Consider the following 19,649-nt stretch of genomic DNA (forward strand, 5'->3'; position numbering starts at 1 on the left):
AATAAGGGGCAGGCCATTTAGAACTGAGATGAGGAAAAACTTTTTCAGTCAGAGAGTTGTGAATCTGTGGAATTCTCTGCCACAGAAGGCATTGGAGGCCAATTCTCTGAATGCATTCAAAAGAGAGCTGGATAGAGCTCTTAAGGATAGCGGAGTCAGGGGGTATGGGGAGAAGGCAGGAACGGGGGGGTACTGATTGAGAATGATCAGCCATGATCACATTGAATGGCGGTGCTGGCTCGAAGGGGCGAATGGCCTCCTCCTGCACCTATTGTCTATTGTATATAATTTACAATTTTTACAGAAGCCAATTAACCTACAAACCCGCACGTCTTTGGGATGTGGGAGGAAGCCGGAGCAAACCCACGTGGGACACGGGGAGAACGTACAAACTCCGTGCAGGCAGCACCCGTGGTCAGGATGGAACCCGGGTCTCCGGCGCTGTGAGGCACCTCGCTAATGTCCCAGTTAGTTGCTGCACCAACTTCATTTTTTTAAACTTTCACAGGAACCCCTATTCATTGGGATAATTCACCGCGCCATTATTGTACATTATGTTAGGGGCAGCACGGTAGAGTTGCTGCCTCACGGCGCCAGAGACCCGGGTTCCATCCTGACCACAGGTGCTGTCTGTGCGGAGGTTGTATGTTCTCCCTGTGACTGCGTGGGTTTTCTCCGGGTGCTCCGGTTTCCTCCCACATCCCAAAGACCTACAGGTTCGAAGGTTAGTTGGCTTTGGTAAAATCGTAAATTGTCACTCGTGTGTGCGGGACACTGCTGGTGTACGGGGTAGGTCGGCGCGGACCCGGTGGGCTGAAGGGCCTGTTTCCAAGCAGTATCCCTAAACTAATGCCTAAATGAAGCACCAATTTGTTTCTGTAAACTGCTTTTACTCATTGAAATGGTTTTTTGGGGGCTTTTTTTTTTTTTTTTTAGAGAGACAGCGCGGAAACTGGCCCTTCGGCCCACCGAGTCCATGCCGCCCAGCGATCCCCGCTCATTAACACCATCCTACACCCACTAGGGACAATTTTTCATTTGCCCAGCCAATTAACCTACATCCCTGTACGTCTTAAGGATAGCGGAGTCAGGGGGTATGGGGAGAAGGCAGGAATGAGGTACTGATTGAGAATGATCAGCCATGATCACATTGAATGGCGGTGCTGGCTCAAAGGGCCGAATGGCCTCCTCCTGCACCTATTGTCTATTGTCTATTGTCTTTGGAGTGCCATATTGCTTGTTAATTATTCATTGTCCTAATTTGGAGTGATGCACTGGGTTTATCTTAGCTATTAGTGTTATATCACCATGTTATAGGAAAGATATTGTCAAGCTTGAAAGGGTTTGGAATAAGATTTACGAGGATGTTGCCAGGACTAGAGGGTGTGAGCTATAGGGAGAGGTTGAGTAGGCTGGGTCTCTATTCCATGGAGCTTAGGAGGATGAGGGGTGATCTTATAAAGGTGTACAAAATCATGAGAGGAATAGATCGGGTAGATCGGGTAGATGCACAGAGTCTCTTGCCCTGAGTAGGGAAATCGAGGACCAGAGGACATAGGTTCAAGGTGAAGGGGAAAAGATTTAATAGGAATCCGAGGGGTAACGTTTTCACACTGAGGGTGGTGGGTGTGTGGAACAAGCTGCCAGAGGAGGTAGTTGAGGTTGGGACTATCCCATCGTTTAAAGAAACGGTTGGACAGGTACATGGATAGGACAGGACAGGTTTGGAGGGATATGGACCAAGCGCAGGCAAGTGGGACTAGTGTAGCTGGGGCATTGTTGGCCGGTGTGGGCGAGTTGGGCTGCATCACTCTATGACTCTATGACTCTATTAGTGGGCCAAACATCTCTCTAATATTCCTCTTAGTTGCTGCGCCAACTTCATTTTTGAAAGTTTTATAGAAACCCCAGCAATTCTCAAATCACCCTGCCATTATTTTACATAACACCCCTGTTCATGTAAATCAGATTTGTATTCCAAGTGCAGATAAAACTATTAGAATAAACTCAAGGTTTGCTTGTTTTAAATTGCAAATTGGCTGAGTGCAGTGTATTCACATCAGTGCATTAGAAGCGGAAAATCTGCAGCGAGATTAAATCCTGCTTTGAGATAATTTTTCATCTCTAGAGCCGTGCATGTTCTCTGCTAGCTAATTTATCATTCCGAAGCAGCAGATGACAGATATCTGTGGAAGATTTTTAGTAACATCTGCAGGGAATGTTTAGAATATTAAATCCATATTTGATTAACCTACTCTGCCTCTTCTACGCACACCAGTCCACTACCGGTGTCAGGGGTTTATGGGGAGGAAGGCAGGAGAACGGGGTTGAGGGGGAGAGATAGATCAGCCACGATTGAACGGCGGAGTAGGTTTGATGGGCCGAATGGCCTAATTCTGCTCGTAGATCTTGTGAACTTACCTATCACGAAGGGTTTGAGGTGCAGGGGGCAATGTATAAGACGTGTGAAAATCATGAGGGGAATAGATGGAGTGAATGCAGAGAGTCTGTTACCCAGAGTAGAATCATAGAGCCAAACAGCGAGGAAACAGACCCTTCGGCCCAACTTGCCCAAACCAGAAATAGTTCAGTATATATATATATATATATATTGGGTAGGTTAGGTGGCTATCTATGATGTTGGGTAGGTTAGGTGGCTGTGATGTTGGGTAGGTTAGGTGGCTATGATGTTGGGCAGGTTAAGGTGGCTGTGATGTTGGGTAGGTTAGGTGTATTAAATGCATTTTCGACTTACGATATTTTCGATATATATGTATATAAATATATACAGATGCTCCTCGACTTACGATGCTTCGACTTACGGTATTTCGAATGAATAATTCGCAAAAAGCGATACACATTCAGTAGAAAGTCAGTCAGCCACCCGATCACCCGATCACCCGATCACCCGATCACCCGATCACCCGATCACCCGATCACCAGTGTAAACAACTGATACTCAACAGTGTACTTACACAATGGAGCAACCACCTGTCCCTTTACCTCCCTCCTCAACTCCATCCAAGGACAAAAACAGTCTTTCCAGGTGAGGCAGAGGTTCACCTGGACCTCCTCCAACCTCATCTATTGCATCCGCTGCTCCAGATGTCAGCTTATTTACATTGGTGAGACCAAGCGCAGGCTTGGCGATCGCTTCGCTCAACACCTGCGCTCGGTCCGTGTTAACCAATCTGATCTCCCGGTGGCTGAGCACTTCAACTCCCCCTCCCACTCCCAGTCTGACCTTTCTGTCATGGGCCTCCTCCAGTGCCATAGTGAGGCCCACCGCAAATTGGAGGAACAGCACCTCATATTTCGCCTGGGCAGCTTGCAGTCCAGTGGTATGAACATTGACTTCTCCAACTTTAGATAGTTCCTCTGTCCCTCTCTTCCCCTCCTCCTTCCCAGTTCTCCCTCTATCTTCATGTCTCCACCTATATCCTTCCTTTGTCCCGCCCCCCTGACATCAGTCTGAAGAAGGGTCTCAACCCGAAACGTCACCCATTCCTTCTCTCCCGAGATGCTGCCTGACCTGCTGAGTTACTCCAGCATTTTGTGAATAAATACCTTCGATTTGTACCAGCATCAGCAGTTATTTTCTTACACACAATGGAGGTGTTCTGAGCACGTTTAAGTTAGGCTAGGCTAGGCTACGATGTTGGGTAGGGTAGGTGGCTGTGATGTTGGGTAGGTTCGGTATATTAAATGCATTTTCGACTTACGATATTTTCGATTTACGATGCGTTTATCAGGACGTAGCCCCATCGTAAGTCAAGGAGCATCTGTATACTGTTCCTAGAACTTATGAGCTATCCCTATATCTCTTCCCTCATCTCCATCCAGGGACCTATGCCAGTGAGACAGAAGTTCACAGGCACCTCGCCCAACCTCATCTACTGTATTCGCTGTGGCCACCTGTGTGTGGGTGAGACCAAGCATAGATCAGCCACTGATTCCTCAGCTTTACCAAATCCAAAGCTCACAGCCACATTTATTATGGAGATAGAGCGCGGAAACAGGCCCTTTGGCCCGCCAAGTCCACAACGACCAGCGATCCCCGCACGCTAACACTATCCTACACACACTAGGGATGATTTACATTAACACCAAGCCAATTAACCTACAAACCTGCACGTCTTTGGAGTGTGGCAGGAAACCGGAGCACCCGGAGAAAACCCATGCAGGTCACGGGGAGAACGTAAAAACTCCGTACAGACAGCGCCCGTAGTCGGGATGGAACCCGGGTCTCTGGCGCTGCGAGGCAGCAACTCTACCACTGCGCTACCGCACTACACAAGTATCGGAAGGCTCAAGGCCACAGCGTAATGGATGAAACCATGAGCAGACCTTCTCAACGACTGACAATCCACACATCAATCAGAAGAAATTCCCAAATTGTGTTTACTATATTTTCTGACCGTTTCAGCGATTTCTCTTAATGGTTTAAATTATGCCGATGCATCGTTAAAGGACAATTCGCTCTGGCTGAATGATTCTATTTGTATAACGAACACCTTTGCAAGAAATCACTTTACCAATAACATGGTCAGTTTAACCCCTGCTAAGTCATCCTTAGAGAGAAGCCTACATTGCTGCGTTTCAGAGAGAAACAAGGGTGATCTGTTGTTATATGTCCCACACACACACACACACCAATGACATGCCTGCAAACCCAACAGACATTTTAAACATAGTATTCCGTAAACAATATCACGAATGAAAAAAAAGTTCAGTACATATACAGTTTATTTTATTGTTTTCTAGAGTTTATATAAACATCGTACTCTATAAACAATATAATAATTTAAAATGTTCAATTCATATATATGTATATGATGTGTGTACAATGTGGATATATATGTGTATACAATGTATACAATTTAAATTACACACATACTATGTACATCATTATATGTGGTAGGCACAAAATGCTGGAGTAACTCAGCGGGTCAGGCAGCATCTCTGGAAAGAAGGAATGGGTGACGTTTCAAGTCGAGAACCTTCTTCAGACATTTTTCCCACATTATATGTGGTGTTCATTATATATATATGTGTGTGTGTGTGTGTGTGTGTGTGTGTGTGTGTGTGTGTATGTGTGTGTGTATGTGTGTGTGTGTGTGTATGTGTGTGTGTGTGTGTGTATGTGTGTGTGTGTGTGTGTGTGTGTGTGTGTATGTGTGTGTGTGTGTGTGTGCATGTTCTATACACATATCTGTTCGTGTGTGTGTGTATACATCATATACACCATATATACGGTGTACCATATATATTATATATATTACATACATTGTAGATGAGGAAGGCAAGGAGGAATTTCTGTCTGAACAGACACCTGTGGATTCCACAGATTCACCACCCTCTGATTAAAGAAATTCCTCATCTATATATATTCTGTGCAATACGTTACCATGGACGACAGTTTCTACCATCAGACCATCAGGCTTCTGAACTCATAAACACATTTCACATCATATATGTTGATTATTTTAATATTGTCTTTTTACCTTACTAATGTCATTTTTATCTTATTTATCCTTGGAATATTACTGCTGAGGTGTCTTGTCAAATGCATCTCATTGTACCCTTGACCCTGTGCCAATCTACATATGGCAAATAAAATTAAAATTAAAAAATAAAATTTAAATTTTTTTTTAAAGTAAAATCCCTCCTCGTCTCCTTCCTAAAGGAACGTCCTTTAATTCTGAGGCTGTGCCCTCTGGTCCTAGACTCTCCCACTAGTTGAGAAACATCCTCTCCACATCCACTCTATCCAGGCCTTTCGCTATTCAGTAAGTTTCAAGTACATTTATGTATTATGTATTTGCAATTTTGTTAAAATCTTTTTTTTTTCAATTTGTATCGGTCTTGAAATGACGGATATCGTTTTGCTCTCAATGCGGTCGGTCGGTGCGCTCAGATTGAAGTGGTATTTTCTATTTTGTCACTTATCGTGTCAAAAATGTCGACTTAGTTCTAATTAGAAAGAATACAATCACACAATATGTCAAAAATACTGTTGGAGTTTTCATCGCTGCCCTTATGTACAAGTTGTTTTTGTGATAGGGAAGATTCTGATGTTTCTTTCCAATTGATTAATTAAAATAATTTAATTCCACTGTGACAACTTCTGACACTGATTGCGATTCAGAGCAAAGCCTCTTCGGTTTTCAAACTGGCTTGCTTTCTGGTGAAATGCGTATAAATATTCATCATTAGCAAGCAATGTAGATCGAGTGGGTTTAGGTAGGGCCATTGATTGTGCAGGGAGATGGTGTAGCTCATGTTCAATGAAGCTGCCTCCATGCCAGCCAAGATGTCTTCGCTAATCTCACTTTATTCCTTAAGAGACACCCCAATGATATACTTGCATCTACACAATTAGTTTAATTGTGCTTGTTGTAGGCAGCAACTCTACTGTTGAGCCCTATCCTTGCTGCCTGACAACTATCAGAGACAGCCAGTTACAATCTATTGTGTGCGAAGGAACTGCAGACACTGGTTTACACCGAAGATAGACACAAAATGCTGGAGTAACTCAGCGGGACAGGCAGCATCTCAGGAGAGAAGGAATGGGTGACGTTTCGGGTCCGAGACTGAGGAGGAGGCCATTTGGCCCTTCGAGCCAGCACCACCATTCAATGTGATCATGGCTGATCATTCTCAATCAGTACCCCGTTCCTGCCTTCTCCCCATACACCCTGACTCCGCTATCCTTAAGAGCTCTATCTAGCTCTGTCTTGAATGTATTCAGAGAATTGGCCTCCACTGCCTTCTGAGGCAGAGAATTCCACTATTCCCCTCATGATTTTGTACACCTCTACAAGATCACCCCTCATCCTCCTGCGCTCCAAGGAATAGAGTCCCAGCCCGCTCAACCTCTCCCTGTAGCTCAGGCCCTCGATTCCTGGCAACATCCTTCTCTGCAAAATCAAGTGTTTAAGCTTAACAAGCATTAAATTTATCTGCTCTGGTTCGTCGTTCACCTACAGCACTTGGGAATCGAGAAGCAGAGGGCATAGCTTTAAGGTGAGGAGGGAAAGGTTTAATAGGAACCTGAGGAGTATCCCTTTCACACAAATGGTGGTGTGTGTATGGAACGAGCTGCCAGAGGAGGTTATTGAGGCAGATAAACTTTTCACACAAAGATGGGTGTATGGAACGAGCTGCCGGAGGAAGTAGTTGAGGTGGGGATTATCACAACCTTTAAGAAACATTTAAACAGGTAAATGAAAAAATATATAATTATGGACAGATAAACCTTTTATCACACACCTGCACATATATTATATATATGTATATTGTATATATATACGAAAAGATTCATATATACACATGGTATATATATATATATATAGTGTACACACACACATATATATATACTATTTATAGACACTGTGCATATATATTTGTGAACTTGACACACACAGGTGTATTTACATATTCATGTGGATGAATATTGATTTCTCTAATTTCCAGTAACCCTTGCATCCCCTCTCTCTCATTCCCTCCCCCACCCTAGCTATTGAGGGCGTGCAGCGTAGGTTCACTAGGTTAATTCCCGGAATGGCGGGACTGTCGTATGTTGAAAGGCTGGAGCAATTAGGCTTGTATACACTGGAATTTAGAAGGATGAGGGGGGATCTTATTGAAACATATAAGATAATTAGGGGATTGGACACATTAGAGGCAGGAAACATGTTCCCAATGTTGGGGGAGTCCAGAACAAGGGGCCACAGTTTAAGAATAAGGGGTAGGCCACTTAGAACGGAGATGAGGAAGAACTTTTTCAGTCAGAGAGTGGTGAAGGTGTGGAATTCTCTGCCTCAGAAGGCAGTGGAGGCCAGTTCGTTGGATGCTTTCAAGAGAGAGCTGGATAGAGCTCTTAAGGATAGTGGAGTGAGGGGGTATGGGGAGAAGGCAGGAACGGGGTACTGATTGAGAGTGATCAGCCATGATCGCATTGAATGGCGGTGCTGGCTCGAAGGGCTGAATGGCCTACTCCTGCACCTATTGTCTATTGTCTATTGTCTATTGTCTAGTCCTACTAGCTTCAGTCGTCTTGTTGAGTCTCATTGTCTGCAACTCGTTTTCACCCAGCCCACAGCCAACAATAAATAGCCTGTATCATCGTTACACTTTTGCACATCTTTCATTCATTTGTTCTATATCTCTCTATATCACGGGCTGTATGTCATGTTTCCGTTTCTCCTGACTCTCAGGCTGAAGATAGGGTCTCGACCCGAAACGTCACCCAGTCCTTCTCTCCAGAGATGCTGCCTGTCCCGCTGAGTTACTCCAGCAATTGTGTCTATGTTCCATGCAAATGGTACTTTTATATAGAAGATAAACAGAAAAAATGAATGCAACTAAATGAATCCATGGCATAAATTGCACATCAGAACTGTTATTCATTCTGAGAGGTGAAATTTAATTTTGCCTGGGCACAACTTAGGTAGATACAGAGTGGAAACAAGCCCTTCGGCCCAACTTGCCCATACCAACCAACATGTCCCATCTATACTAGTCCCACCTGCCTGCGTTTGGTCCATATCCCTCCAAACCTGTCCTATCCGCGTACCTGCCTAAATGTTTCTTAAACGTTGTGATAGTCCCTGCCTCAACTACCTCCTCTGGCAGCTCGTTCCATACACCCACCAACCTTTGTGTAAAAAAAGTTACCCCTCAGATTCCTGTTACACCATTTCCCCTTCACCTAAAACCTCTGGTTTTCGATTCCCCTTCACTGGGCAAGAGGTAGTGCTCGTTTACCTGACCTATTCCTCTCACGGCTTTGCTACACGTCTGTGAGTTAGTGGCACAATAATAGTCTGCTCAATTATTCTTGTTCTGTCAGTCAAGAAAAAACGCTGGTTGTATGGTGGAGTTTAAAGTTTTTGCTGAAGCACCATTTTTGCAGATCTTTTGAGTGTTTACAATTCATTAATTCTTCCAGAATATTTTGCCTGAGCATAGTCGTGTACCTTGAAACCTCTATTTGCTGACATTAGCTGCCTACAATTACGCAGGGAATGGAGGGGTATGGAATCACTCGAAGGGAAAGGACGTCCTTGCAATTGAGGCAGTGCAGCAGAGGTTCACGAGATTGATCCCTGGGATGGCGGGACTGTCAAATGAAGAAAGATTGAAAAGACTGGGCTTGTATTCACTGGAGTTTAGAAGGGTGAGAGGGGATCTTATAGAAACATATAAAATTATAAAAGGACTGGACAAGCTAGATGCAGGAAAAATGTTCCCAATGTTGGGGGAGTTCAGAACCAGGGGCCACACAGTCTTAGAATAAAGGGGAGGCCATTTGAAACTGAGGTGAGAAGTAATTTTTTCACCCAGAGAGTTGTGAATGTGTGGAATTCTCTGCCACAGAGGGCAGTGGAAGCCAAATCAGTGGATGGATTTAAGAGTTAGATAGAGCTCCAGGGGCTAGTGGAATCAAGGGATATGGGGAGAAGGCAGGCACGGGGTATTGACTGTGGATGATCAGCCATGATCACAATGAATGGCGGTGCTGGCTCGAAGGGCCGAATGGCCTCCTTCTGCACCTATTTTCTCTGTTTCTATGAGATTGGTTTATGTTCGGCACAGACCAGATGCAGCACGGTGGCGCAGCGGTAGAGTTGCTGCCTCACAGCGCCCGAGACCCAGGTTTGATCCTGACTATGCGCGCTGTCTGTACGGAGTTTGCACGTTCTCCACGTACAAACTCCGTACAGACAGCACCCGTGGTCAGGATGGAACCCAGGTGTGTGGGAAGGAACTGCAGATATTGGTTTAAAGAGAAGATAGATGCAAAATGTTGGAGTAATGAGCGGCACGGTGGCGCAGCGGTAGAGTTGCTGCCTCACGGCGCCAGAGACCCGGGTTCCATTCTGACTACGGGTTTGTACGTTCTCCCCGTGACCTGGGTGGGTTTTCTTCGAGATCTTCGGTTTCGTCCCACACTCCAAAGACGTGCAGGTTTGTAGGTTAATTGGCTTGGTATAAATGTAAAAATTGTCCCTAGTGGGTGTAGGATAGTGTTAATGTGCGGGGATCGCTGGTCGGCGCGGACCCGGTGGGCCGAAAGGGCCTGTTTCCGCGCTGTACCTCTAAACTACACTGGCGGCCCGTGTTCTTTAAGGGTGTCCGCTCTACCTGAAATCTGTTATGAATAACGAGGCTTTACTGCAGTTCCACTTGAGGCTGCCTCAGTGTCTCTCTGGCTGTTTACACTGGTGCATAGTTTTGACACCTATCAGGAGGTTTTCAGCAGAGACTGCCGGAATAAATGATTGAACAACTTTAAGGCAATATGTAATTTTTTTATTTTGTGGGACAGGATTGCACATAATTAAATTACCTCAGTTTAAATCATTGCACGTGATTTGCATTTGATAAGCATGTTTGTCACTCGTACAACACAGCACAAAAGACTCGAAATAATGGAAATAACAAATAAGTCGTCTGTGTTTTTGTTTTGATCCCACATTTCCATTAACGGATTTTTGATTTAAGAATTAAATTTCAGAAACTTGCACTCCCGAACAATTTGTACATTTGAAACATAGTTTTACTCTAGAAATGACAATTGAACACCATGAAGAAGGTTGGGAAACTCAAGGGCTCTGATTTGGTGCGTTACATGTTCCCCGTTTTCTTAAAGTTACAGAACTTTTTCCATATAGATTTGTTCCGCGCATTGGCTAGACAGGTAAAGCCACAACTTGTGGTGAGTTTAATTTAGTTTAGTTTCGAGCTAAAGCGCGGAAACAGGCCCTTCGGCCCACCGGGTCCGCGCCGACCAGCGACCCCCGCACATCAACACTACCCTACACCCACACATTTGGGACAGTTTACAATTATACCAGAGCCAATTAACCTACAAACCCGCACGTCTTTGGAGTGTGGGAGGAAACCGGAGCACCCGGAGAAAACCCACGCAGGTCACGGGGAGAACGTACAAACTCCGTGCAGACAGCCCCCGTGGTCAGGATCGAACCCGGGTCTCTGGCGCTGTGAGGCAGCAGCTCTACCCGTTGCGCCAACATGCCGTTCTGCATGTGGAAATACAGGGCCATCTATCCACAATAAGTCGTTTAATAGCTGTGCATCAACCTTATTAGTCACTGGCTTTAAAATGAACCAGCAACCTTACCATATAGATTTTAGGCCGGAACAGCAAACGCATTCTCTGAATGCATACATATATCATGTGTGAATGCACACCAATGATTTATCTGAAATATCTAATAGGTTTGATTGTGGTTTAACGTTTAGGGGAACACATAGAGTTAAGAAATAGACCTGAGCCCTTTACAATCTGTGTGTGGTACAAAGATTTCAAAGAAACAGTGCAGAAACAAGCCCTTCGGCCCACCGAGTCCACGCTGACCATCGATTTAAGCATGTGTCCCATAGTCAAATGCCAGGGAGCCCGCTACTCACGGAAGTTGAAGAGATATAGCTTGGAATCAGGCCCTTCGACCCACCGAGTCCCAGCCGACCACCCGTTCACACTAGTTCTGTGTTATCCCACTTTTGCATCCACTCTCTGCACACGAGGGGGCAATTTACAGAGAGAGGGCCGATCAACCCACAAACCCGTACGGCTTTGGGATGTGGGAGGAAACCCATGCACTCACAGGGAGAACGTGCAAACTCCACACACATACACACGCAGAAACGCGCGCACACACACAAACACGCGCGCGCACACACACACACACACAGAAACACGCACGCACACAGACACGCGCACACACACATAAACGCGCGCACACACACACATACAGGCACAGAAACGCGCACGCGCACACACACATAAACGCGCACACACACATAAACGCACACACACACATGCACACACATAAACGCACATACAAACACACACATAAACGCGCGCGCACACACACACAGACATGCACACACACATAAACACACACACACACAGAAACGCACACACACACAAACACGCGCACACACACACACACATAAACGCGCACGCGCACACACACACACACAGAGCAATCGAGGTCAGGATCGGATCAGATCTACCCGCTGCGCCACCGGGCCGCCCCAAGTGTCAGAAAACACCAGAGTTATTAAACACTTTGTGGTGGAGACATTTGAAGCCTTAAATCCTTGTGGAATTGCAAAAAGTGTGGTATACACAATCACTGTCATTACAGAATTATTATTTCAAAAAATAAACTTTTTTTGCATGAAATAGCATGGAAACTCAGTGATCAACATGGTGCCTTATTTGAAGAATAAATTTAATCTCTGAACCTTTGACACATAAAATATATTACAATTTAATTATAATACTAAATTATGAATTAATCTACACAGTTAAAGTTTTTTATTTTAGTTTTAGTCTTAGAGTTCTTTGCTTTATTGTTCTGCTGACTCAAAAATGTAATTTTAGTTCAGTTTTAGTTTAGAGATACAGCGCGGAAACAGGTCCTTCGGCCCACCGAGTCCGCGCCGCCCAGCGATCCCCGCACACTAACACTATCCTACACCCACTAGGGACAATTTTTACATTTGCCCAGCCAATTAACCTACAAACCTGTACGTCTTTGGAGTGTGGGAGGAAACCGAAGATCTCGGAGAAAACCCACGCAGGTCACGGGGAGAACGTACAACCTCCGTACAGACGGCGCCCGTAGTCGGGATCGAACCTGAGTCTCCGGCGCTGCATTCGCTGTAAGGCAGCAACTCTACCGCTGCGCCACCGTGCCGTCTATGTAGTCCCACCTTCCCATCCACTCTCTGCGCACTGGGGGCAATTAACCGACAAACCTGCACGTGTTTGGGACGTAGGAGGAAACCGGAGCACCTGGAGGAAACCCACGTGGTCAGAGGGAGAACGAGCAAACCGCACACAGGCAGTACCTGAGGTCGGGATCGGACCTGGGACTCTGGCGCCGTGAGGCAGTGGGTCTACCCGCGGAACATTCTTTTCCACCGGAAGTGCAGAAGCGTTACTTCAATCGATTGCTTTGAATTCCCAGGAAAGGCTGCACTGACAGGGGGTCTCTCAAAGAGAAGGGGTGGCACAGCGGGTAGAGCTGCTGCCTCACAGCGCCAGAGACCCGGGTACCATCCCGACTGCAGGCGCTGCCTGTACGGAGTTTGTACGTTCTCCCCGTGACCTGCGTGGCTTTTCTCCGGGTGCTCCGGTTTCCCCCCGCACTCCCAAGACGTACACGTTTGGAGGTTAATTGTCTTGGTGTAATTGTAAATCGTCCCTAGTGTGTGTGTGTGGGACAGTGTTAGTGTGCGGAGATTGCCGGTCGGCGCGGGCTCGGTGGGCCGGTTTCTGCGCTGTTTCTCTAAATTAAAAAAAATGATACACATTTTATAGCAGGTCGTTACTCTGAGTATACGTTGCAAATATCCGTTCAATTGCAGCAACTCAACTTAATCTCTACAACACGATCGGTCCTGTCTGCTTGTCTATGTGTTAAATTGGTCTTCAAATATACATATATATATATATATTATACAAGTGGCACATTTTTCCGTAAACAATTCCATTCTGACAGCCTACAAAAGTGTTCCCTTTAAAATTATCAACATCCAAGCCGAACTACTTAGACTGTATCACGGTCGATAACATTTTCTTTTGCAAAATCATAAAGTAAAAACCAAAATATATAACTTATATAATCCCAGTGTCAGCAAGGTTTTCAGACATTAATTATTCTTATGTTTCACTGCGGAGACATTTCACATATTCATACACAGGTTGTGATTATCCACTCTGGTTTATTACACAGAGTTGTCATTAACTGGCCGTTCAAACTCAATGACATTGAGTCTAATTCCATTTTGGTAACCTCGAGATGGATTCTGGTTTTTTTGTGGCCGCTACTAACCATATAGGGTTTTTCAAAAAAGTCGTCTCAACGTAGAAATGCAGCTAAACAGCTTTCGGGTCTCAGTTCCAAACAAGTGGCGTTAAGAGTTCAGGATTCACCTTCCAACTCGAGTTGATCGCTCTCTCAGAAAGCACCTCGCAACCCAAATCAAGTCGGGCAGAAGCGTCGGGTGGGAAAGATTGTTCAATTGGCAAGCGGAGCAGACGGGCTGGCTGGTTGGCGGAGGTTTGGTCCAGTGGTCCCAGCTCCAGAATGGGGTTAGGAGGGAGAGGCCGGCCGATCAGCCGTGATTGAACGGCAGAGTAGACTGGATGGGCTGAATGGCCGGATTCCGCTCCTATCACTAAAGAAGGTCTGGTTTGTTCTCTCTCTCTGTTGATTCTTAACGTCTCCTCTTTCCACCCGTATTTGTCTCCGAGAGCAGCAGGGATTTGAAGTGCGTGAAGGCTTGGTTAGGTCCACGTCACGCCCGACCTGCCGAGCAGCGACTCCTCACCCACACCTCTGCTGTTGTCCACGGCAGTCCCGCGTCCAAGGATACCCTCCCACCTCCGCGCGAAGCTCCCCAGTAGTGCACGATGGGTCGATCAGTCGTCACGCGTACCCGGTGGAGATGGAGCGGCCTTAAGCGTGTTGCACAGGGCCCCACAGTTCCTGGCAGAGGTTGCCCTTTCACAGTTACGTCACTGTACCTCATTTTGATCCAATTGTTTAGTTCAGCAGCAAATTAAAGGAAGAAAACACTGACCGATCGATCGGCCATTTTATCGGCCCGCCGATGCTCGTGAGTGGACCGCTCCGGCCCGGCTGGTCATGGCCGGGCAAGTCAGGAATGAGTAGGAGGGATGGTGGCGGGTTACCTCAGTCAGTCGGCGTACTGCGCGTAGAAGGCGATTTTCACCCGCTCGATGTGGTGACACAGCTTGATGGCCGGCCCCAGCTTCAGGTCCATGCATTCCTGGACAGTTGGCAGAGTCAGTAGCAGCAAGGCCTGCCCATCGATGTCCTGTTGGAGGATTAAACAGAAATGCTCAAGCTATTCAGGGTGGCATCGTCAGGTTGTGTGTGTGTGTGTGTGGGGGGGGGGAGGACCTGGCGTGGGATACTTTGTAAATTTGGCAATGCCCTTTATGTGGCGATCGTTAGCGATGCAGGGATCTCTACAACACCATCAAAGCCGTCTCCTTGTCTATTTGCGTACAGTTTCGGTCTCCAAATCTGAGGAAAGACATTCTTGCCATAGAGGGAGTACAGAGAAGGTTCACCAGATTGATTCCTGGGATGGCAGGACTTTCATATGAAGAAAGACTGGATAGACTCGGCTTGTACTCGCTGGAATTTAGAAGATTGAGGGGGGATCTTATAGAAACTTACAAAATTCTTAAGGGGTTGGACAGGCTAGATGCAGGAAGATTGTTCCCGATGTTGGGGAAGTCCAGAACAAGGGGTCACAGTTTAAGGATAAGGGGGAAGTCTTTTAGGACCAAGATGAGAACGTTTTTTTTCACACAGAGAGTGGTGAATCTGTGGAATTCTCTGCCACTGAAGGTAGTTGAGGCCAGTTCATTGGCTATATTTAAGAGGGAGTTAGATGTGGCCCTTGTGGCTAAAGGGATCAGGGGGTATGGAGAGAAGGCAGGTACGGGATACTGAGTTGGATGATCAACCATGATCATATCGAATGGCGGTGCAGGCTCGAAGGGCCGAATGGCCTACTCCTGCACCTACTTTCTATATTTCTATGTTTCTATCTACCTCATTGGTGACCCTGGCACAATCTTTGATCGGGCTTTACTGGCTTTACCTTGCACTAAACGTTATTCCCTTATCACATACCTCTCGACTGTGAGTGGCTCGATTGTAATCATGTGATGTCTTTCCACTGACTGGTTAGCACGCAACAGGAAGCTTTTCACTGTACCTCGGTACACGTGACAATAAGCTGAACTATAAACATTCAAGTAAAGCAACGACTAACTTAGAAAGCATCTGTGGCTCACTTATGTACCAATTTTCCCTGTAGAACGTGGTTTACTGGAGAATTATTAGACTCGCGCCTCAGGGTTATTAAGCTTCTACTAATTAGTGTTTTCATCTTTGATAAGCTGCACATTTTCCCAGCTCTCTGAGGACAGCAGTAAAGATGTATTCAGGCACCATCTGCATTTAACTGGCTCGACAAAAATAAAGTGGAAAGCCACTTGGACAGGTGCATGGATAGGAGAGGTTTAGAAACATAGGCAATAGGTGCAGGAGGAGGCCATTCGGCCCTTCGAGCCAGCACCGCCATTCAATATGATCAAGGCTGATCATCCACAATCAGTACACCGTTCCTGCCTTCTCTCCATAATCCCTTGATTCCGTTAGCCCTAAGAGCTAAATCTAAATCTCTTTTGAATGCATCTAGTGAATTGGCCTCCACTGCCCTCTGTGGCAGAGAATTCCACAGATTCACAACTGTCTGGGCGAAAAAGTTTTACCTCATCTCAGTTCTAAATGGCCTACCCCTTATTCTTAAACTGTGACCACTGGTTCCGGACTCCCCCAACATCGGGAACATGTTTCCTGCATCTAGCCTGTCGAATCCCTTAATAAAGTTAGTGATTGAGAATGATTAGCCATGATCACATTGAATGGCGGTGCTGGTTCGAAGGGCCGAATGGCCTCCTCCTGCACCTATTGTCTATTGTCTAAATTGTCCTTCCTCAAATTAGGAGACCAAAACTGCACGCAATACTCCAGGTGCGGTCTCACTAGGGCTCTGTACAACTGCAGAAGGACCTCTTTGCTCCTCTACTCAACTCCCCTCGTTATAAAGACCAACATGCTTTCTTCACTGCCTGTTGTACCTGCATATTTACATTCAGTGACTGATATCCCTCCAAACCTGCCCTATCCATGTAACCATCTAACTGTTTCTTAAACGTCGGGATAGTCCCAGCCTCAACTACCTCCTCTGGCAGCTCGTTCCACACACCCACCACCCTTTGTGTGGAAAAGTTACCCCTCGGATTCCTATTAAATCTTTTCCCCTTCACCTTGAACCTATGTCCTCAGGTCCTCGATTCCCCTACTCTGGGCAAGAGACTCTGTGCATCTACCCGATATGGTCGCCCCCCGCCATTTTGGATTAGGTTCGCACGTCAGTGGGACATCTTCTGGGTACATGATCTTTTACAGCAGCTTCAAAACCGAGTATTTACTGCTTTGAAATAAATAAAAAACCCCACGATTTAAAGCACCACCAAATACTTTGACTTATCTCCAAATCACCAGTGCAAATTATGCAGCAATAAGCTCCACACGTTCATTACACACAGAACATTATTCACTCGAGCAATGAAAAGAACATATTTTTCCCCTCCTTGATAATTAAGATATTAAAATCAACGGTTAATTATGTCGCGTCACCATCGATCCATTTAAATGTTTACATAGACTAATTAATTTCACCATGAAAATAGTATATATTTTTTAAATTTTCTCACCAATCCCACACCCTTTTCAATCAATTTTCACACCTTGGATAGAATCTGTCACAGTTCCTTTGTGTAACGTTATATTATTACAAACCGAAATTCAGGGAGAGGTTGCTTCTAAAGGGCAGCCTTCAGATTGAAATCTTGCATGAACACGCAGTTTATGGCATACACACACACACTGACATACACACACACACATACACACACCCACACACACCCCACTGACATACACACCCCACACACACACACACACAATGACATACACCACACACACACACACCACACACTGACATACACCACGCACACACACACAGACATACACCACACACACACGCACACCCACACTGACATACACACACGCCTCACACACACACACCCCACACACACACACACAATGACATACACCCCACACACTGACATACACACCCTCACACACAATGACATACACACACACACTCACAATGACATACACCACACATACACACACGCACGCACACACAATGACATACACCACACACACACACTCACACTGACATTCACCACACACACACACACACACACACACACACCCACACACCACCACACTCACACTCTCACACACACACACACACAGAAATATAATCCTCTCCCTGCTCTTTCTTTGTGCTTCTGAAGAAAATTGTAACCTTTTCCAATCTTTATTATCTACAGATAAGACCGGGCCATGGTTACGATTGAGACTTTAACAGCGTGTTATTCCACAATGAATTTCTGCTTTTTGACTTTTCCCAAAAGAGTCCACTTTCCATCTGCGGTTTTCTCGACTGAAATGTGGAACCAAGTGTGTGCGTATCACGCTTCATCAGGCATGTGCTTATTTAATGCGCACACACGTGAGCACACACACAGACACGCAGACCAAATGCAGATACACACACACACACACAGACGGACACACGCACACGCCGACAGGCACACAGATACGCACACACACGCACACACGTGAGCACATACAGCCAGACACACACATGCACATGCAGACAGGCACAGACACACACACAGGCATGCACACGCAGACCATATGTAGACACGCACACGCGGACACACTCACACACGCAGACATACACACAAGACAGACAGACACACACACATGCAGACAAGCACAAGCAGACAGGCACAGACACACTCACAGGCAGACACGCTGCAGTCACTAACACATGCCGCCAAATAAATACACACATATGCAGTCACACAGACCCATTGACACACGCAGATACATAAACACACACACACACACAGACTCACTAACACACACTCACTGACACACACGCAGACAAATAAATACACACACTATGCAGACACACGCACACACTTACTAACACATACAGACACATAAATACACACGCACACACACTCACTGACACACACTGACACGCAGACACACGCACATGCACTGTGTACATCACAATGACTGTGTAGTATTCCCTGTTGCATTCGGTTGATTACAGATCCATTGTAGTTTTTAGCTGCCATTATATTCGTGATTTATGAGGATTTTCAGGATTCTGTTGGGAACATTTAGGCAATTCTGCCGGTGGGAAAGTGCAGCAAGATGACTTTTCTCTCCAGAAGCCATCAGAACGCACCATTTGCCGTACAGTGGCCGAGGAATGAGTAATGGGTTTCTTTATGGAGACTCGCTCTGCAATATTTCTGTGGAGATTTCGAGATTCCTTCGTGAACTCTTTCAGTGGAGACTTTAATCAAAAGCGGGGCAAGAGTGGAACAGAAGATTTGGTAAAAAATGTTTGATTAAACATTAAACAGGAGGCACGGTGGCGCAGCGGTAGAGTTGCTGCCTCACGGCGCCAGGGACCCGGGGTCCATCCTGACCACGGGTGCCGTCTGTACAGAGTTTGTACGTTCTCCCCGTGACCCGCGTGGGTTTTCTCCGGGTGCTCCGGTTTCCTCCCTCACTCCAAAGATGTTTGTAGGTTTGCAGGTTAATTGGCTCGGTGTAGATGTAAAGTTGTCCCGAGTGTGTGTAGGATTGTGCCAGTGACCGCTGGTCAGCACGGACTCGGTGGGCCCAAGGGCCTGTTTCCCTGCTGTATCTCTAAACTAAACTAAAGGGCAGATTGTGCATCGCACACCAGCGATTAGAGCGGGTTGTGTTTTTTTCTCTCTGGAGACAGAGAGGGGAAGATCAGATTCCCCCCTTGCCAACCAGGTTACCATGGAAACCGGGGTCCAACTGCAGCGACAAGAAATGCAGCCACATCTTCCACGCCTCATAGACGGCAGGCAA

The 19,649-nt window shown here is 46.1% G+C and overlaps 1 protein-coding gene across 3 annotated transcripts in view; it reads right to left on the reverse strand.

The window, feature by feature from the left end:
• Positions 1–10,243: 10,243 nt before the first annotated feature.
• The window catches only part of sfmbt2 (Scm like with four mbt domains 2), a 99,951-nt gene continuing 90,545 nt past the window's right edge, over positions 10,244–19,649 (reverse strand). For 2 of the 3 annotated variants that reach the window (XM_078419484.1, XM_078419485.1), the window contains exon 21: positions 10,244–14,886. In XM_078419484.1, the coding sequence (XP_078275610.1) occupies positions 14,746–14,886 (141 nt within the window). In that variant the 3' untranslated portion in view covers positions 10,244–14,745. The remainder of the gene's footprint in view (positions 14,887–19,649) is intronic. The other variant, XM_078419486.1, reaches the window with a different exon arrangement.

Source organism: Rhinoraja longicauda, chromosome 23, assembly GCF_053455715.1.
Source record: "Rhinoraja longicauda isolate Sanriku21f chromosome 23, sRhiLon1.1, whole genome shotgun sequence".
Taxonomy (NCBI): Eukaryota; Metazoa; Chordata; class Chondrichthyes; order Rajiformes; family Arhynchobatidae; genus Rhinoraja; species Rhinoraja longicauda.